We start from the raw sequence: 22457 nt of genomic DNA, 5'->3' as shown, positions 1-22457 counted from the left end.
TATCATGGCGGGTCACACCGCCGGCGCCGGTTCCGTACGCCGACCAACGCCCACCCGTCCAGCGTCTTGGCCGGGGCGTTGGTGGCGCAAGGAGCTAGATCTGGGTCCTCCTCTTCTTCTTCTTCCTCCTCCTCCTCCTCCTCCACCCTTGATGCTACGTCGTCTCCTCGGCAGTGGGCCCTCCTCTAGATGGCCGTGGATGCCTGGGAGAGACGGAAACACAACACAACAAATCAACTTCTGCCAACCAGAACTCTGCCTGTCAGGGTTTTTTAAAACGGTTGAACTGATTGTCGTATCTGGAAAATGGGCTAGTTTTTAAGTCACCTAAGCTGGCTAGCAATGGGAGAGGTCGTCCTCTGTGGCTCACCTGGTAGAGCATGGCACTAACAGTGCTTATGTTGTGGGTGAATCGACCCTATTAAACTTGAACTAGTAAAAGATATGCACTCACTGCCAATGCAAAGCAAAGATAAACGCGTCCAAAATGGCTTTTATTATCGGGGGAAATGGCTAGTTCAGTCACCTCGAAAACTAACAATGGGAGAGATCTGTGAGACCTGATCGCTCGGCGAGCTGCCCACAGCACCCCCGTCTGTGCTACAGCAGAAACGACCAAGATATAGAAAACCTCTCGGTGGTCTTAACCTCCTCTTCCAGCAGCTAACTTGTGTTATCTAAGTCACGGTTGTTTGTAGCTATCAGGATCTAAAAAAGACACAGGTTCCCCACAATGAATGAAAGTCCAACGTGAGGTTGGCTCCTATGAACTATTAAAGTCTGAGCGTTCAAACCGAAGCGCGTGTTACCATGGGGATTACAAGATCTTGGGGGGGGGGGGCTTAGCTCGTTTTTGCTATTCAATGCTAGCTGGGTAAAGAGAAAGGAAAGAAGAAAGAAATCCTGCAAGTTGAACCGGCTTAATCGGTTGTCTGAGCCAGCGGCACGAGAGAAACCCGACGCCGGTGGAGAATATAAGGGACATGTCGCCACTGTCCAACACAGGACACAACAAAGTCTCACAGACGTTATTACACAGCTCGAGCTGAAGACCCTGGCAGCTTTCTTGTAAGCTAACCTTACTAGCTACTTTAGCCAGCTAGCCCCCATGTCCTCCATTTTAGGTCTGCAGGAAAGAGCAAAACAATGACAGTCACTCCGAATCCAACCAACCCCCAGACTCACTGACGCCATTTTAGCTCTAAATTGTTTTCCAACACTCGAGTATTTTTCTCCGGCTATCGAGCACACGCACTCTGTCTTAAACTAGCGTGCGTGTGGCCACCTGTCTGGTTGAATGTCTCTGTCCTCGCACGAACTCACCTAGCGTAGCCTTCATGCCCCCTCTCTCAGGTCCTTGTTTGAAAAATAAACGGCTGCGTTCGTGAAATCCGCTCTGGGAATCTGATCAGCACTCGCGGAACGCCTCTCGTCCAATCGAACGACTCGGTGTCTTTATGACGTCGTACCCGAGTGTGCGCTCCGGCGCTCTCAGAGCGAGTTGACGAACGCAAGCCGAACGACACCGCGCGTGCGTGTACCTGCTACGCTGTGATTGGAGAGCGGTGGGACGTTTTCTTGCGGCTTCCCAAACATTTGTTGTTAACATTTTTTATTTCGCTGAAAAGGATGAAAATTATACTTTGTGTTTACATGGCAATGAACTAACTGTAATAACAAGAATGATAATTAGATGCGTTATCCCACTTTCGTCAAGACAATTAGAAATTGTTGTCGATATTCATGCTGTAGCCCTCTAATCGAATTTTTTGAATCGAAAAAAAGATTTGCTGTAGGATTTAGAATGGTATGGTAGTGGAATTGTAGCCTATAGCAACTCAGTGTTATGGTGAGGACACTGAATGACCTTATGAAATAACGAACATCCTGTGCAGACATAAACAGATTATGTTTTTAATGAGCATTATGATCTTCTGTTTGGTGATCAAATAAGCTTGTTTTGCCTCAATCAAGGAATGACACCCTGTGACACTGGCAGAGCAGAAAAGCTCCTTTAGCAACAGACTACTACAACCACTACGACAATGTATCTATCTATCTGTCTATCTATCTGTCCCTCTATCTATCTATCTATCTGTTTTTGAAGATTTAGAATGTTTTTGCCTGTTTTTGCATTTGTATTTGTACTTGTTTTGTTCATGTGTATATATGAAAAAAGCATAAATGCACCTTCTGTAAATGCCAAAACAAATTCCTATATGTGTCAAGCATAATGGCAATAAACGTTATCTGAATCTGAATCTGAATCTGAATCTGAATCTATCTATCTATTTAAATCATGTTATGTGTGGATTCTGCAGTTATAGAAGGCATTCTCTACAGTCAAAAGGAGACGAAAAAGGATTACTCTACAGTAAAAAAAAAAAAAACGGAAAAGATGTCCGTTGAATATAAAATAGCATAATGTCAGTTACATACATGCATAAACTTCTCTCGCCATGTGGCTCTTTCACCGCTAGAGGGCGTACTCTACTATATGAAACGGGTGTTATTCAGTTAAGCTGTCCCGCAGTCTTCACTTGTACCTTGAAGATGCTTTTACGGATAGATAATTGGGCTATAGGATAGTAGATTATTTAATTTGTGTGTAGGTGGCTTTGATTTAGGGCATATTTCGATGTAGGCCTACCGCTTTTTTTCCTTTTGCATTGCGTTGGGGGAGACAGAAAGCAACCCTATTTTCACCGTTTTTCTTATATAGAAAGAAGGTAGACTGCAGATATAGGCTATAACTTTTGATGGTGTGATAATAACTAGGCTACTGATGGTCTTGGTCTTGGTTGTGGAATTGCCTTAAGCCTATAATGTCGTTGTTGTTGCAGCCTTCTGCTTCAGCTCGCGCATGTCTCGCGCCCCCGCTAATCGGTGCAGCACCGTTCACCGTGCTGGATGACTGATGCTCCCCGCTGACTGGCTTTCTCTATGAGAAACTAGAGCATCGGATCGGCGCACCGCACTTGAGTGCTCCACATAGAAGAGAAGTTCCCTGCTGCAGTCGTAACAGCGCTCCCTCCCTCCCTCCCTCACGTGGCCAGGCCCGGTGACCGAATGGATCCGCCGCAGTGTGTTTATCAGTGACGACACAGTCCTCTGCTGTCCTCTCCCACGCGCCCAAGCTGCCTGGCACACAGGACCCGCTGAGTTCTAGAACTCACATGGCTGCGAGGCACGGGGACTTTGCGACAATAATGCACTCAAAGAAAAGAAAGAAAAAAAACAACAGCAGAGCCAGAGACACATGATAACACGGTTGAACTACAGGGGCCAGGGCAGTATACAAGGACTCACGTAGCCTATTTATTTAGAGAATGCCCATGCATGCAAGAGAAATGGGCCATTTCTATTTGCCTATTGTAGCCTATTTAGAGAATGTCCATGCAAGTGAGATGGGCCAGATTTGAGCCCATTCATTCATCCTTGCTTTCAGGATGTGAACTTGCAAGCTGTGAGAGAGGTGTCTTCTGCATGCGCAACATGGGCTAAATATGTTTGAATGAGGGTCTTCATTCATTTTATTTTAGGCTATTGGAATACATACTATGTTTAGGCTACTCTCGAAATGTATGTGTTTATTCCTGTAGGTTGTTTTAGTTGACATACTAACTGGGATAAATATGTCAGTGTAACCGAAAACCCAACACAATAAACCACATTCCATTATTTGTTTCTAAATGCAAAAAAAAAAAAGGCAAAAGAGACAACGCCTAAAATAGCCTATAGGCCTAGAAAAAGAACTAACCCTATTATCCCCTATGAAATTGGTTTTGCAGCGAATAATACGTAGACTGCAGGGTTTATGCAGAAATAAAAACACCAAGGCACTCAGAATTAACATTTCCAATGTCGTATAGCTACAGTAGCTAGATGTCTGAAACAGCAGCCTTCCGCCTGGTGTCTGTCACGGTGGGGCGCGCCTCTCTGTCACGCGGACAGTATTCCAGAGCCCGTAGATGTGACCTACTTCCACTTCAGTCGAGGCTTCACGGAAACTTTTGAAGTCGCTGAGTCAAACTATCAACAAGTGGCGCTAAGAGAGAAAAGTCGCAGGCTAAGTATGCATATAAAGCTTTATCCAATTCACTACAAGTGGCCATGAAGAACATTCATTTTTACTGTTTTGGTCTGTACCCACCGACACACACACACACACACACACACACACACACACACACACACACACACACACACACACACACACACACACACACACACACACACACAGACGTTTCCTGCCTGCAGTAGATTATTGTAAAACGGTGTCTAATTAGCCTATTGTGTCGACTACTAATAAACAGCCTCTTGGGAAAAGGAATAATTCGTCACAGTTGCACTGCATGCGCATTTGTTAATCAAAAACACTGACATCAAACAAACAATCAAACACCAAAATACAGAGACAAACTGCCCTCGGGAGTTGAATAAACGATCAATTAGCTGCACGAAAGTTATAGGCTTTTAGCCTACCTAACCTTTTCACATTGAATTATTGTGTAAACCGCATGGCCAACATTATCCAGTGTGTCATAGGCTTGATTGATTGATTGATTGAAAACTTTATTAGAAGATTTGCAGAAGTAGGTACATGAAAGTACATATTACATACAAGGTCAACTAACAGGATAAAAACCCAAGAAAGCCACTGGCTTATTTCAATTGGGGTCCTTGATTCTCAATTCATCGTTACATGTAAGACAGACAAAAAAACTAGTACTATCTACAAGATAATACAGACAAATAACTAGTACTATCTACAAGATAAACATACATCCATCGTGGGAAGAACAATACAACAAAACATAAGGTATGTACAGCGGGTAGGACAGGTGGGGACATACACCACAGGTGGGGGCGGGGGACAAAATACAAAGTATGTACAGTGGGTAGTTCGGGTCTTTTAATTTGATTTTTGATTTAGAGGGTCCAGTTACGGATTGCAGCCTCCTGTAAATGTTTTTTGAGAGTGGTTTTGAAGGTGGGCAGTGTTTTGCACTCCTTTAAGATTATAGGAAGGGCGTTCCACATTTTTACTGCATAGTTTGCAGTTTGTGGTGCAACGCGGTTGAACGTGGTTCGTGGAGCTTCCTCTGGTATTGTATGTGTGGACGTTGTTCACTTTTTGGAAGTATGTTGACAGGTACTTAGGTGTCTTTGTGGTGTAGCGTATCTTGAAGACCAGGCCCAGTGCAAGCTGCTGCACTCTGTCAACTACTCGTAGCCAATCAAGGCTCAAAAAATGAGCAGCGGTTAGATGTGTCCTAGGGTTGAGGCCTAGCAGAAGCCTAACCAGTTTATTTTGGGCTGTCTGGAGTCTTGTTTTTTGGGCCTTTGTGGTTCTATAGTACCATGATGTTACGGCATAGTCGAAGTGACATTGAATGAGAGCTCCTGATAGGGTCCTCCGTGTGTTTTTACTGACAAGTGAGGATATCCTGTACAAGAATCTAGTTCTATGGTTCACTTTTTTGATTACTTTTGCTGCCATTTTATCTCCGGAAAGATTTGCCTCTACATTGCATTAACGCGATGAACAAACGTTTTTCTTCAAACCCCTATCATTCAAGGGTAACTTTGAGCCGTTGTTAAGGGATTAACAGACGGAATTGCTCCAGCGTGCGGACTCGGAGGAGATAATGGCACAAGGACACGGCACAAGGATTTCCTCACGAGGATGGACACACACGAGCATCGCCGGGCCGGTCTCGCTCCCGATACGCAGAGCGGAGAGATTCAGGCGCAGCACGCGGATCTCTGGGTGCCTGATTCACGAGATACCGACCGACCCGCCGGTTAACCGGTCGACCGTAACAATGTGACAGTGCTCCTCGTTGCCCTAGATTCAAATAGTTTAGGGCAACGCCATGTTTCTCCATGCACAACGAATAATCTTTCCCACCCTTCCCCCGCTGTGCCATAATAGGGCTACACTGCGCACTGGGGCGGCAGCGCGTAACTTGATTGAACTTTATTCTTCAAATCATCATCATCATCATCATCATCCTCATCATCATCCTCATCATCATAAAAAAATGCATTAGGGTTTAGTGCAAAAACTATGCAAAAACTATCCCTTGTCTGCAAGTTCCGAGCAATATGTTCTGGATTCCTTCAGAATGGCCCCCGCCACAAACGTCACCCCTCGCGCATACGCTGGTATCCTGAGAGGCAGACACCTGGGTATAGAACAAGGGGGTTGGGCGGCCATATCTCAAACAGTGCCTTCCTCTCCTCGTCTCCTTTCCTCGTCTCCTCTCCTTCATCGTCGACCAGATCTCTGTTGTATAAAGACAACGTATCTTAATGAGATTAACCTGGATATATAAAGGTTAATCATGCATATTATGCACCCATATAGGCATCCATAGCAGCATAGGCATCCACGACATTGCCAGATCAGTGCAGAAGAGAGAGGAGAAGACGCCATTTTAGACTATTGAGATGCACCTCGCTTGGCCGCGCGCCCAGGGTTGTGGCCCATATTACACCTGCGTAAATAGGTCGAGAGTTCAGAGATCGACAATTGGGTAAGGCAAGACTAGCCAAGATTAAGACCTTATATATAGGCCTACTACATATAGCCGATAAGAGAGACGTAATTAGGTTACATTATCTAGGCCTAGCCTATCAATCTCTCCTTCGCGTCAAAGTCTTTACGCGCCATATGGGACCTTTACCCGCGTGCAGCTATGTTGGTATCTCTTCTTTTTTTTCTCAATCTTGTTAGTTCCATGTCAATTTAATCTAATCATAATTTTGACTGGTTGCTGAACGTCATTTAATCGTGGAATTAATTAATAATGATTGTTTTCTTCTATATTTTATAATTTGGGTTTTGGTCTATCAGTTACTCTAACTGTCATAAATGGGATGTAGCCTACTCGTTCACTTCAAAATATATTGTAGGCTACACATTTTCTCTTTAGGTCTTTCTTTCTAGACATCTATCCATTGAAGCTTGTAAGGCAATCACATTAGGTTTTTATTGACGTGTGGTGTGGATGGCGTCACTAAAGTCTGGCTTCCGAGACAACGGCCGCGTGCGTAAATTCGCTTTGAGAGCGCCGTATCGTCCACATGACTGCCTCTTGTCCAAATAAATTACTTGGTTCCATTATGACGTTGAACCCAGTGTGCGCTTCGTTGAATTTACGAACGCGGCCAACATCTGGTGTAAAATTGCCGATTAGCCCGAATCTGCAATTCTGCATGGTCTCAGTTGATAACTTTTCATAAACATGAATTGGTAGCCAGAGGGTAGGGGCCCGTGCTTTATGTTATGTCACATTTATAGAGGGGCCATTTTATCCTAACCCATATCATTCAGTGCTGTGCATTATCAGATTGGTCATATAATCCAGTTGCGTTCAGTGTTATAGGCCTACCTATAGGCTATATCTATGTCCAATTTGTCTGAGCTGTATAGGCCTAGGCTTTTAACAACCAGACTGGGGCTTTATTAAGGCTAAGGCAGACGATTATTGGGTTACTTCAACAGCCTCAGTAGTCTCTCAGACTAATTCCCCAGGGATGATCTCTCTCTCCTGTCGACACCCGAGGGGAAGGAAAGGAGGTGACGATTGCTGCTCGTGCGCGCGCCCAGTCTCGTGGTGGTTGTCCGGGTAACGTGACGTGTAAAACGTGACGAAAAGTTCTAACTTGATTCTCTGCTCTTATCTCCGCCGCGGGGAGTTTATCCCTCCCGCGATCTCTTCTGTTCTGTCTGTCAGACTCGTTGCAGCAGGACGAATGAAAGCCTCGCAACGTGTCGCAGGCAGCCCACGCCTCTCTCTCTCTGCCGTGACCGTGACAATCAGCTCGATGCAGCAAAGAAGGTCATAGAGCCATATAACAATAAATATAGGCATACTGTTATGGTGTTGTTTTTGTTTTTCTGTGCACGTGCAATACACCGATTGATAACAACGCACTTATAGGACTCACGTCCATACATCACTATCGAGGGCTTTCAATAATGAATGAATGAAGGCGCTATTAGCGGGAGCATCACCGACCGTACTTGGCAGACGCAAACGACTTGACGTGAACCGGATCCGATGACTCATTGATTCACCTGTTGTTTAGCCTCTGTTTCACCTCTCAAAAGGGCATCATTATTGGGCTATTATAGGCCTACCTACGTATATTTTATCCCACCAACAAAATATTAGGCCTAATAGGCCTAATGCGCTACAGAGAGTCGTGAGATCGGCCCAGAAGATCACCGGCGCCCCCCTCCCCTCTCTGGAAGAGTTGTACAACACACGCTGCCTCAGGAAGGCCTCCAAGATCTCCAGAGACCCATCCCACCCTGGGTACGAACACTTTGCTCAGCTGCCCTCGAACAGGCGGTTCAGGACCATGTTCGCAAGGACAAACAGACTGAAGCTCAGCTTCTACCCCAGGGCCATCCAGGCCCTGAACACAGCAAAGACCTAGGTTCTGGGCCCTGGACAGTCTGGACGGATTGATGGCAGCTGCTGGATTGAAATCAGGTGTAGTGCTGAAACACAAATGTGAACATCAACATTCAAGCCTGCTGCGACACTTTAAATGAATGTGCAATAACACTATGTGCAATATGACAACCCTGGGTACATAAGGTTAGGTGTAGTGCTGAAACACAAATGTGAACATCAACATTCAAGCCTGCTGCGACACTTTAAATGAATGTGCAATAACACTATGTGCAATATGACAACCCTGGGTACATAAGGTTCAGAGAATAGGAAATGTTAGAATAGGTATAGCATAGCATAGAGTACAGCAAGTGTTTTATTTGTATAGTATAGTATAGTGGATAGTGTACATAGCCTTTATTTATGTAAACCAGCTCCTTTCCCTTCTTTTTTTCCCCTTTTTTTTTTCTTCCCCCTAGCACCAGGGGAGCCCCCCCCCTCCCAAATTTCGTTGTTTGATACCTGTATCAATGACAATAAAGACCATTCATTCATTCATTCATTCATATAAACCAAAATATTATTGGGTCTGCTTGTCATCTTTGCACGGTCGTGCGTATGGGCTAACAATGTTATTAGGCTATCGTTGCTGCTGTGTCTCACTGTGTCACGTGCACTCTTTTCAATCACATTTATTCCAAGACACGTGCAGTGAAGCCAAAAAACGGAACAATAGTTCCCCTGTTAGACTATTCGGTATAGGCGAACTAGTCTCCGCAGCTTGTGCTATTTGCAGACTGAACAGCAGGCCCTCATTCAGGATTAGAATATTAGAAATACTTATTTCCACCCGGCGGACCGCATCGGTTAAGATGGTGTTACCACAGGAGGTCGCCTGACACGGTGCCCTCGTTAAAACCCGTCAACTGGGATCTGGATGACTTTGATGGGCAGAATAGGTACAAAATGTGGGTTAGGTGATCCAGTAGGCCTACATCGGGCTATGCTAGCCTGTATACAGCGTGGACCTTCACTAGTACTATGCGCCTAGAACAGAATACACTGTATTTGTCTAGAGTAAGGCCATTCAGGCCATTCAGGCCCTGAACACAGCAAAGACCTAGGTTCTAGGCCCTGGACAATCTAGACAATTTGATGGCAGCTACTAGATTGAAATCAAGTGCAATACTGAAACACAACTGTGAACATTTCAAACCTGCAAACTGCGACACTTTAAATGAATGGGCAATAACACTATGTGCAATATGACAACCCTCGGGTACATAAGGTTCAGAGATAGGAAATGTTAGAATAGGTATAGCATAGCATAGAGTACAGCACAGTGTTTTATTTGTATAGTATAGTATAGTGGATAGTGTACATAGCCTTTATTTATGTAAACCAGCTCTTTTCCCTTCTTGTTTTTAGTTTTTTTTCCTAGCACCAGGGGAGCCCCCCCTCCCAAATTTCGTTGTTTGGTACCTGTACTATATCAATGACAATAAAGACCATTCATTCATTCATTCATTCTTTCATTCATTCATTCAGTAAGTGCAAACAAACACGCAGTGTTTGTAGTAAAAAAAAAAAAGGTAGTAAATCACTAAGCTTTCTCGAGGCTGTTGCCAATGCAGTGTTTCGATTCGGACACAGAAAGTTCAGTTAAGCCTATAGGCTATGATAAAGAAAATAATTTAAGGGTTAATATCAGCCTATATTAATATTTAATATCAAGGTCAGGTATAGTAGCGCTCAAAGATCAATGCTCAAAAGAGAGAGAAATGCGTTAAATTACCTAAATAGATATTCTATTATTGTCAAATGATTACAACAATCACTGCTTTGTAGTATTTGTTATACTTATGTATTCTTGAAAGTTTTCGGACTGTTTTTGTTGGTTCCCAATCGTCCCCTCCCCTTCCCGTCTCTCGACCTGATTTCATCGCTGCAGAGATCGGCTGAATACAAGCTACCCTTGCCGCGTCTCGAGTTCACTAATCTCTGTATTGTACCTCATGAATGTCTACAGTCACCGACTCATTCACACAACACCTGATCACAGATTAAATTAATCAGATTGATCTAACTTGAAATATAAGATTGATAGAATACCAGACAACCATTTTAGGCTCAGGGAAACTGTTGAGAAGCGCCTCTTGGTCATAACCCACATGCAGCAGTGGAATGAGGTCAGCTCCAGGGGCTGGTGGTGGAGGGGGGTGGATTGGGGGGGTGCTGTCCACAACATTCACACGACTCTAAATCACTTTACTTTACCACAGCCGTTTGTTCAATGTCTCCTTTCAAGGTCTGAAGATGTGCAATAACCACCTATAATGTGTATACATGTTTATACATGTGAGTGTGTGTGTGTGTGTGTGTGTGTGTGTGTGTGTGTGTGTGTGTGTGTGTGTGTGTGTGTGTGTGTGTGTGTGTGTGTGTGTGTGTGTGGGGGGGGGGGGGGGTAAACTAAAGCCTTCTCATACGGCCTTGACCTGATGTCGCCATCACCATGAATGATGCACCTGTCTCTCCAGGGCCAGGACTGTGTGTGTGTGTGTGTGTGTGTGTGTGTGTGTGTGTGTGTGTGTGTGTGTGTGTGTCTGTGTGTGTGTGTGTGTGTGTCTGTGTCTCTGTGTGTGTGTGTGTGTGTGTGTATGCGTGTGTGTGTGTGTGTGTGTGTTAGAATAGGTTAATAGGAACAGGTGGTTATATCAAATGTTATTACGGCACAAGGTGGTTATAATTGATCCTGCACTTGAGCAAGACGCTCGTACCAGTCAATATCGAATAGTATAAAAGAACTACAAGTCCCACCAGTCATAGGCGGAGCTAGCCTCTCCACGTGCGCGGGGATAACGAATAAAAAAAAAAGCACTAGGGATGTGTTTGGAGAAAAGTGTGTCACTGGGGCACGAGGCACTCCCCCGGGTCACATCACATGGTCCCGTTTTCAGCCGCGTGCGGGCAAGGCTGCGCGTCCTCGTCTTGTCCCTGGCGGTGAGCGCGAGGCTGAGCAAAACCGGGCCGACTTGGGAAACGGTGCTCAGAGCTACACAGACAGGCGAGCCGGTGACAACACCGATGCGCGTTCTTTTCGTTTTCCACACCGGCACACCGCTCACTAGGAACCATTAACATAACTCAGAGACTTGCCGCTATAGCACTAATAGCTCCTGGCGTCGTCCTCTGGTGGACTTGATCGACGTTTTTATTTACAGTGTTTTAATGTGCATTGACTTAATTCGGATTATTGTCACTGCGAGGATCAGAATGGTTTCGCTATAGCGGAGAATAGACGATCGAGGAACTGCTCTCTAACCAAGCATCTCTCCAAAGGCAGACAAAGAGAATCCTACTTTCCGTGGGGATTTTTTTGTTTTTTGATTGAAAGAAATAATCCGTTATTTTTTTTGACCGGTATCTGCATGACTCTTCTGGAGCTCAGGATGACGACAGCAATGGACACCAATAACAACAATACAGGTGAATAAACAGGATATAAATAGTATTACGCAATAACAATGAGTTATACCACTGAGATCAAAGTCACAGGATAGCTGTGGGGGGGAGAGGTGATGTGTGAGGATAGACGTGGGGACTTAATGGTTCAAGCATCTCCATTGGTGTGTGGAGATGTCAACACAGACATGGGAAAGTTCAGCGGAACTCGGTTCCTTTCCCCCTCTGGCTCGAGAAGCTTTAACTGGGTTCATGTGTGCGTAATTACGCAACGATTCGATTCATAGCCTACGTGTTTATTGTTTATTGTCGTGTTCTACGTTCCTTTAGGATTGGTGATGGATTTCAACAGAGCAATTATTCGTCGATTATCTGAACTGTTATATGGATTCTGGATCTGTGTTTACCGTGGTAAATGTCCAGCTCACCCATGGGCCTAGATTACAACCACATCCAGGATGTTGACACGACACGGTGGTTAGAAACGTTTAACTTATCTGAACATTTCCTGTAAGAACAAAATAAATAGGATGAAAGTCTGTAGGCTATACGGTAGTATAGGCTACTGTATAGTTTGTGTACGTGTGGTAGAAAATGGGTTAAGAAAACGCTGTTTAGAGAAGTGATCTGTCGTCAAAGGAGTATAGGTCAGGTGTACGGACATCCCTCTGATGCATGCGCGTGTTTCACTGCACATTCACATGGACGGCCAAGCCTCGCCATGTGCGCTTTGTTTTCATTCTTCTCCTCCGCCTCTCTCCATTGGTACGATGATCCCCAGCTCATTACATCATTCCTCGTCAGAGTTCGCCAGCCCTTCCTAGCTGCGCCCGTTGGTTACGCAGACTGGTGGCCATGTGCAAGCTGCGATTGGTTAGCTGACGCGGGGACTGACGGGGGAGGGGGGGGGGGCGTACGGGGGACGATGTTGACTCGATCGGGACCTTATCCACTCCCGTGTCTATATCGAAAAGTGGGACACGAAATTGATCTAAGGCGTAAAAAAACAAAAACAGTCTGTCATGATGATTAGGCAGGCATACATAAGCGAGTAGGCGGAGGCAGGGTAATGGGGGAATTGGGTCACGTTGAATACATCTCTACGGAATTAATAAGGACATATTTTCTTGGCATTTTGACATGATAGGCCTAAATATAGCACCATCCAATCTAACACTATTCACAAAGTGTGTGCGGGGAAGATCTAAAGAAGGTAATTTATTTCTTTCAGTCCCTCCTATTATTCTAATCTCATTTATATGCTTCGGGCAAGCCTATGCTGGGAAAATATGACAATTATCTCTACATGAGGATGTATTACGTGAACAACGCAGTGTTGACGCATTGTGGTACCATGGATAGCGACAGCGCAGGGAAAGGGTTGAATGGGGCGGGGAGGAACGTGGGAACGTGAGCTGCGTACTACTAGGGAACAGTGGGTGTGTTCAAGGGGCGGGGCTTGCCTCGAGGGGCGGGGCTTGTCTCAGCCAGTCTCGTTGCTGCCCCCGATGTCGGCGGAGCACGTGGAGCAGCGGTCGGCCCCACACGGGTTCTTGGAGCTCACTGTACACGAGCCTGCGCTCTGCAGGCAAAACCCCTGTTCTCATTAATGTACCGCTTCCTTCTCGCGCATTCTTTTGTACTAATAATAGCTCGTTCTAGAATCTTGCAGCTGCGTTTCGCTTACGGCTTCTTATTGATGACTCATACCAATGAATCGTCAATAGAGCAGTGTATGATAAATAGGTTAGGGTTAGGCTTAAAAACAGTATAATTGCTTCAAGTCGTGTGGGTGTTGTAGTGACGCATGGTATTAGTGACCCTTTGATCTTCTGTTAGTGCCCTAGTTATTTCATCCGCCCTGGTTGGCTGGCTGAAGGGTTGTGTGGCTGGCTGGCTGTCAGTCTGTCTGGCTGGCTGGATGCTCAAGGGGGAATGTCTCAGAAAAAGAACATTCTACTTAATCCAAACAAGCTCCTGGTTTGAAGGACAGCCGGCACAGCATCCAGTGTTCTATGTCAAAGTCAGTGATAAGAAAAGTAAACAAGCACATACTATCCAAGGTCTTCTTCCTTCTTCTCCAGGGCAAAGTATAGATAGATACACTGTTTTTCTTCCGAAAAGAGACAGCCAGACAGCAATAATACTCACGATAAAACGTGTGGGGGTGTCGGCTCCAAACAGTGGCCTTGACCGACTTAGTAGCCTACTGTACTTGTTTTTCAACCTTGCCATCAACCCCCCCCCCCTCCTCACTCCCCCCCAACACCCCCCCCAGCTCTTCTGTTAATGATACACTTGTCCTAACAGCACCACGCCCCAGCATAGCAGGGGCAGCTTGATGCAGAGGCAGAAAATCAGCTGATTAAGGGGCGTCTCAAGGGCAAGCTGGTTTACAGGATCAGTTAAACGAACGTCCTCCCTGGGTTGACGATCAGGAGGGATTACTTACACGTAAAGACATGATACCGCATAACTAGTGTGTTGTTTATAGTCTACATTAAGTACGTACGGTTAGTAACTAATGTGTGTGTTGTGTGTGTGTTGCCAAGGGCGGGGTCCACAGTTTGATACGTACAAGGCGATTAGTCATCCCAGGGTGTGTGAGCGGGGATGGCACCTAGGGTGTTGATGGAGCACGAGGTCCTGTGTGTGTGTGTGTGTGTGTGTGTGTGTGTGTGTGTGTGGTGTCAGGCAGTGATGGAACACGAGGCAGTGTGTGGAGGGGGGGGCCAGCTGTGCTGAAACGTGACGCCTGACGGAGCGTGTGGGAATTAGCCTTCCCCACGGGAGACAGGACGACAGAGGGATTAGAGAGAGAGAGAGAGAGAGAGAGAGAGAGGGGGGGGAGATGCAGAGAAAAAGGGAGGAGGGAGATAGATAAAGGAGGGAGAGAGATATCGGGAGAGAGAGAGGGGAGGGAGAGTGGAAGAGAGGGCAAAGAGGGAGAGGGAAACAGAGAAAGGAGGGAGAGGTCAAGATGGAGTTTCACAGGGAGAGGGAGAGAGACAGAGAGAGGGAAAGAGTGAGTGTGAGGGAGAAAGTGAGAGAGAGAGAGAGAGAGAGAGTGAGGGAGAGTGAGGGAGAGGGAGAGAGAGAAAGAGAGTGAGAGTGGGAAGTAGAGCAGGTCAAAGGTCAGGAGAGAGAGAGAGAGGGGTGGGTGGGACGGAGAGAGAGGGGGAGAAAGAGAGAGAGAGAGAGAACATGAGAGTGTAGCAGTGCAGAGGTGTGGAGAGAGGAGGCGGCAGAGTGTGGACGTGAGGCAGACCTGAACCTCACGCTGTTCAGCTGTCAGCCTGAGCTACTGTCCTGTCTTTCTTCCACCTCTTGCCAAAAGTTTCTAGAACATTCTTGGAAAAGTCAAAGTTGATGTTTCCCAGCCACTTCCAGTCTTCCCGGAACCCCAGCCTCCGCGTCGTCATGGTTACTTTTTATTCCCTGCCAAGGGTTCCTCCGATAGCCACCCAGGATGGCGGTGGGAGGGAGGGAGGGCAGGGAGGGTGGGCAGGGAGGGAGGGAAGCAGCCCACCCACCTCCAGTCTGGCCGCGACAATAGACCCGGGCGCAGTTCCAGTACCGCCCAGCGGGTGTCCCCTGACTCTCTCTCTCTGCCTCTCTCTCTCTCTCTCTCTTTGTGTCGCTGGTCCAGGGCTGTAGTGCTATAGGACAGTCACCCAGCGGGGGGGGGGGGGGGTCCGACGGTTCGGCAGCCACACAAGACCACAGCGTAAACACCCTGTAAACAAAGAACACACTGCTGCTTCAGAAAGACAAAAAAACAAAACCCAAAGAGACAGACAGGTCAGAGATTGTTTTCCGGGAAGAAAAACCCTGCACGCATCCATCACTAACCCTCTCTTCCTCTTTCTTCTTCTTCTTCTTCTTCCCTCTCTCTCTCTCTCTCTCTCTCTCTCTCTCTCTCTCTCTCTCTCTCTCTCGCTGTCCACCAGGGGGCGTGATCTCCTACATCGGCTCGTGCAGCGGCGGCGGCGGCTCGCCCAGCCCCGTGTCCATGTACAGCGACAACTCCAACAGCAGCCTCCAGTCCTCCTTCCCGCCCTCGCCCAACGGCGGCTCCTCCTCCGCCCATCACCACCGCCGCCACCACCACGCCTACTCCAGCAGCGCTAGCTCCTCCTCCTCCTCCTCTTCCTCGGGCTCCGGCTCGGCGGGCGAGGACAGCCCAAGCTCCTCCTCCTCCGGCGGGGGGTCGCCACGGGGACGGGACGCGACCAGCAACTCCCGCTGCTCCGCCAGCAACTCCCGCTGCTCCGCCAGCAAGTCTGTGGCCAGCCTCACAAGTAGGTTACCTCACCGACTGGCTAACTAGCTAACTAGCTAATGCTAACTAGCTAACGCTAACTCAGCCTCATAAGTAGGTTATCTCACCAACTAGCTAACTAGCTAACTCAACTCAACCTTCCTTCATCGACTAGCTAGCGCTAACTAACTCAGACGTAGATAGATAGAGAGAAAGAGAGAGAGAGAGAGATAGATAGAGAGATAGAGAGAGAGAGACAGATAGACAGATAGAGAGAGATAGTTTTGAGTGTGATAGTCCACCATAGAGAGCTCTCCAACTAACCGTGTGTGTGTGTGTGTGTGTGTGTGTGTTGCAGAGCTGAACGGGATGGTGCTGCTGTGTAAGGTGTGTGGAGACGTGGCCTCGGGCTTTCACTACGGAGTCCATGCCTGTGAAGGCTGCAAGGTAAGAGACACACACACACACACACACACACACACACACACACACATCCACATTGACAGCCACAAGACTACGCATACACACACACGCACGCACACACACACACACACATCCACATTGACAACCACAAGACTACACGTACACGCACACACACACACACGCACACACACACACACACACACACACACACACACACACACACACAGACACATCATATCCTATGGTAACACCCCCCCCCCCCCTCTCCTCCCCAGGGGTTCTTCCGCCGCAGCATCCAGCAGAACATCCAGTATAAGAAGTGTCTGAAGAACGAGACCTGCACCATCATGAGGATCAACAGGAACCGCTGCCAGCAGTGCCGCTTCAAGAAGTGTCTGTCCGTGGGCATGTCCCGAGATGGTGAGGACCCGCAGAACAACCCTAACCCCTGACCCCTAACCCCTAACCCACACTGTACAACCACCTAGAGCAAGACACATATAGTCAACTAGTAGTTTTCAAGTTTCAAGTGTTATCGTTACGTCACATTACACAAGTAAGAGAGGAGAATTCTTCGGCTTCGGTTCCTGACATTGCAGCACAAAGACAATAAGGCAATAGGCAATAAGACAGGATACAATTAGTAGCACAAATAGTCAAATAAAATAAAATTCAAGATGCTTTTTAGTCTAGGACTATGTCAAATAGTAGGAACTCTTATTGAGTCTTAAATGTGCTGCCGAAGATCAAAACTTGATGTATCTCTCTCTCCCTCCCCCTCCCTCCCCCACCCCCCTCCCTCCCTCTCTCTCTCCCCCTCCCTCCCTCCCCCACCCCCCTCCCCCTCTCTCCCTCCCCCTCCCTCCCCCACCCCCCTCCCTCCCTCTCTCTCTCTCCCCCTCCCTCCCTCTCTCTCTCTCCCCCTCTCTCTCCCCCTCTCTCTCCCCCTCTCTCCCTCCCCCTCCCCCCCCCCCCCCCCTCCCCCTCTCTCCCTCCCTCCCTCCCTCCCTCTCTCTCTCTCCCCCTCCCTCCCTCCCTCCCCCTCCAGCTGTCCGTTTCGGCCGCATCCCCAAGCGTGAGAAGCAGCGCATGCTGGCGGAGATGCAGAGCGCCATGAACAACATGGTGAACAACCAGCTGCAGAGCGAGTTCCAGCTGGCCAGCCTCACCTCCTCCTCCTCCCCCTCCCCGCTGACCGCGGCGGTGGCCCCCCAGGCCCAGCCCTCCTCCTCCTCCTCCTCCTCCTCCGCCCTGCCGCCCCTGGCCCCCTCCCCCCCGGCGCCAGCCCCACCCTCCCTCCTCACGGGCCTCCAGAGCTCTCCCCCCTCCCTGCTGGCCTCCTCCTCCCCCCCCCACTGCCCCAGCAGCCCCGGGGTGGACCACACCATCACCGCCATCGCCCGGGCGCACCGCGAGACCTTCCTCTACGCCCACGAGAACCTGGGCGTGGCGGCGGCGGCGGCGAGGCACCACCACCACCACAACAACGCCGCCGCAGAGGTCGACAACTGGGGCTCCAACAACCAACAGCACTGCCCGGCCGGTTACCACGGCAACGGCCTCAACGCCTCAGTCTATCACCATAACAACAACGTCGCGGCGCACCGTGGTGGTTACGAGCTGCCGCCCTCCTCCTCCTCCGTCTCCACGGCCACCGGCGGCGGCCATCTTGGCTTCCTTCAGCAGCAGAGCAACGGTAGTAGGAGGGGCCACAACAGCAACCTGTTGTTCGCCAGCCAACCGGTCGGCTCAACCGAGCTCACCGGCGCCCCCCAGGGGCAGAGCTGTCCGTGGAAGAAACACAAGGACATCCTGCTGGTGAGTCTTATCGACTAGATAAACACCCCCCAAAAAACATCCCCTGTTTAATGTTACTGTGGGTCACTACAGTTGTAGTAATGTCATTCATGTCAGGCAAGCCAACGGTTGCCTAGCAACTTACTCCATAGGTTTGTGTGAAGTAACTATTTGAGTCTCCATAAGCATTCGCCTTAATATATATATTGTATACATATTATATACTTTGGTTCCATTTTCGACCATGAGTGGGTGAAATAACAAGGATTAAATGGATTAATCGATGATAATTGATTGAATATACTTTCTCCCTTCACTCTTGGTGTTGCCTTGGTGTCGTTGCGTGTGGAACTGTTGTGTTCTGACGGTGTTTCCCTTTCTCTGGTGTTCCCCTCCCTGCAGGCGTGTCCCATGAATATGTGTCCCCAGGCGGACCCCAGCAAGTCACCTCAGGAGATCTGGGAGGACTTCTCCCTCAGCTTCACGCCCGCCGTGCGGGAGGTCGTAGAGTTCGCCAAGCACATCCCAGGGTTCAGCGCTCTCTCCGAGAACGACCAGGTCACGCTGCTCAAGGCGGGGACGTTCGAGGTAAAGAGACGCACGGCGCGCGGACGCACACACACGCGCACACACGCATGCTCTCAAACACACACACACATACGTACGCACACACACACATGCTCTCAAATACACATACCTACATGCACACGCACACACACACAGACACAGACACAGACACATGCTCTCAAACACACATACGTACACATACACGCACACGCACACACACACACACACATACGTACGCGCACACACACACACATGCTCTCAAACACACATACCTACACACACACACACACACACACACACGCTCTCACACACACACACACACAGACACAGACACATGCTCTCAAACACACATACGTACACGCACACGCACACACACACACACACACACACATACGTACGCGCACACACACACACACATGCTCTCAAACACACATACCTACACACACACGCTCTCACACACACACACACACACACACACACACGCACACACACACACACACACACACAACTGGAGTGAATACAACAACAAGTCAAATCATACACATTATCATACCGTCTCCGTAAACTCATTCTAACAGCAGAACCTAACCTCCCTTCTCCCTCCCTCCCTCCCTCCCTCCCTCCCCCTCCCCTCTCTCTCCCAGGTTCTGATGGTGCGCTTCGCCTCTCTGTTCAACGTGAAGGAGCAGACAGTGACGTTCATCTCTGGCGCCACCTACAGCCTGGAGGCCCTGCGGGGGATGGGCATGGGCGGCCTGCTGGGGATCATGTTCGACTTCAGCGAGAAGCTCAACTCCCTGGAGCTGACGGCCGAGGAGCTGGGCCTCTTCACCGCCGTGGTGCTGGTGTCTGCAGGTAACCACTCCCACCACCCGGGGGCGATAGTCAATATACAAACAATCTCGGATTCGAACATTTTAAAGGAAGTTGTAAAGCTTGTGTAATACCTGTGTAATAAGTGTAATAACAGCGTCGTAAAAGTGTAATAACAGTGTAATAACCTAGTTATTACATAGTGAATAGGAAGTTGCTTGTTTATACCTGTGGAATAACAGTGTAATGACCTAGTTATTGTGGGTTAGGTTGTGGGTTCGATTCCCGTTGGGACCGTATATTCTGACACTGCAATTTAAGTAACTCCCTTTGGATAAAAGCATCAGCTAAACGGCGTATATTAGAATATTACCGTGGTTACTCACGGCCACCCTCCCTCCCTCCCTCTCAGATCGTTCCGGCATCGAGAACGTGGACTCGGTGGAGCAGCTCCAGGAGAACCTGATCCGGGCGCTGCGCACGCTGGTCGGCAAGAGCTCCGCCCCTGGCGACGCCTCCCGCTTCACCAAGCTCCTCCTCAAACTGCCGGACCTGCGCACCCTCAACAACATGCACTCCGAGAAGCTGCTGTCCTTCCGCATCGACGTGTGAGAACCGCCGTCGCCAACTGCCAACACCACGGCAACCGGCCGCTCGCCACACCAGGCCACTAGGCCAGGGCCTCAGAACCTCAGAACCAGGGGAGGGGGAAGGGGGGGGGGAGGGGGGCGGCGGGGGGGGAGGGGTGGGGCGACAGACAGACAGGAAGCAGACCCCGCAGGTCTTCTGTACGCCTTGGCTGCCCCCCCCCCCCGCCCGCCCGCCTCCCAGATGACTGTTGTCCATGTCGGCCAATGACGTGGACGAGAGACAGTTGACTGACAGCGGGAAAGACTTATGGGGAAGAGGGGCAAAGGAGGAGGCGGTCCTACAGCCCTAGCCCTACAGTGACCATGGGGGGCGGGGCCAAGTTTAAGGTCGGATTGGGTCCAGCTCATAACTGGTCAGAACAATGCAGACTTTGAAAACCCAACCCCACCCCCACCCCACCCCATCCCCTTCCTCCCGCACCAAACACAGGGAAGCAACCACTGACCAGAAGAGGGATGGGGGGGAGGTGGGGGGCAGAGACCATCTAAACCAGCAGGTGGGGGGGGGGGGGGGTTATAACACCCCTGTAAACACCCCAGTATAGCCTGGAACCTTCCATCAGAATACAGTCTATATCTGGAGTCTCTTTATCAACACTGTCAATAATCACGATAATATGATATGCAGTTTTGTACACTTCTTACATACAGTACTGCAGCCATTTAAGTCTCGACAAAAAAACGTGTAAACATCCTTAAAAACATACTGTATATGATAATACTTGAAATGTTCTGAAAATGTATATAATATATATTTTTTGTTATAAGCTGTAAATGAACTTGAGCTCAAAAGGTGCAAAACGTTATGACATACTGTATATAATTGTGTGGGCACAAATGTATAAGAATGTGTATATGCGTATGAAACAGTTATACAGACTTGCGTATTTGAAAAAGTGTTTTACATTGTGAAGGCATTATTATATATATATATATATAAAAAACATCTTCTCTTGACTCCATGTTTATCCTCTTGGTTTTTCTTTAATAGTTAGTATATAATAGTTATTATATAGGATAATATCAAGGACACTTCGACACATGGCCAGCCGGGGATCGAACCGCCGAACCACATACCTTGCGATCATTAGACCAGGCCAGCTCTACCTCCTGAGCCACAGCCGCCCCAGCCTGTTTGTCCTCTTGGTCTTTCTTTAACACTAGAACAGCCGTGCCTTTTTTACCTACTAAAAGAACCCCCTCTTTACAATGCTAAGCTGCTATTTACACACAACGACCACTAGTTGGCCGCCTGTAAATTAGCCTGCTTCCTACACAGAAAAACTGCAAAATAGCTTTATACTAGCTTATCCTGATGTGATTTTGAAAATGTAAGGATACTGGGGTGGTAGAACGCACATATCTAGGAAAAGTCATGAAAGGAGGGTCCTGAAATTTGATCGAGTGCAAATATATTTTTAAAAAAAATACTCACAGGGGTCAAATGGCTGATTAATAGTCAGAGTGCAACATCAGACTACTGTCTAAGCGTGGGCACATAGCAGATGTCCGCTCGCTCATCCAGTTAGCCTGTTAAGCCTGATCCCAGATCTGTATGTAACTTAAACCGACCCCTTGAACAATGATAGACAACAGGGCTCTCTGAAGCATCGACAGGTCTGAGACCAGAAGGTTGTGGCCTATGGTAGTCAGTTAGCCACAGTAGGTTGCAGCGGAGGCTGGTGGAGGTGGAACATCGGAGGACGGGCTTATTGTAATGCACGGAACGGAATGAGGAACGGTATCAAACACATCCTCCGGTTTCTACCTCCGCCAGCCTCCCCTGCTAGGTTGTGCTGGGCCACAACACAGGGGGGTTGGTTGGGTCAGAATGAGGTGGAAATATAGGTCCATCCTGACCAATGACAACCAAGGTTACAGACTGTGATCCAATCACAAATCACCTTATTCACCCTATTCACCAATCACTACACATGAGCCTCGTATGACAGCTCTGCCACTGATGCTCACAATAACACTATCTACTAGCGTCTAAAAAACCCACTGAAACTACCAACTATGGACGATGAAGGGTACTAACTAGTACCTTCCATAGATAAGGTCTATAGG

The 22457-nt window shown here is 48.3% G+C and overlaps 1 protein-coding gene across 1 annotated transcript; it reads left to right on the top strand.

Moving 5' to 3' along the window:
• The first annotated feature begins 11691 nt into the window (after positions 1-11691).
• On the top strand, positions 11692-20427 carry nr1d1 (nuclear receptor subfamily 1, group d, member 1). Its single transcript, XM_080524070.1, has 8 exons — positions 11692-11900; positions 15827-16177; positions 16496-16584; positions 16836-16980; positions 17609-18378; positions 18760-18945; positions 19569-19779; positions 20150-20427. Exons 1-8 carry the CDS (start codon positions 11843-11845, stop codon positions 20347-20349), a joined length of 2010 nt encoding a protein of 669 aa, XP_080380196.1. The 5' UTR covers positions 11692-11842; the 3' UTR covers positions 20350-20427.
• Positions 20428-22457: the final 2030 nt, after the last annotated feature.

The sequence above is a fragment of the Nansenia antarctica genome, assembly GCF_963989245.1.
Source record: "Nansenia antarctica genome assembly, chromosome: 2".
Classification (NCBI taxonomy): Eukaryota; Metazoa; Chordata; class Actinopteri; order Argentiniformes; family Microstomatidae; genus Nansenia; species Nansenia antarctica.
The sequence above is the reverse complement of the archived record's forward strand: the minus strand, read 5'-3'. Positions and strand labels throughout refer to the sequence as shown.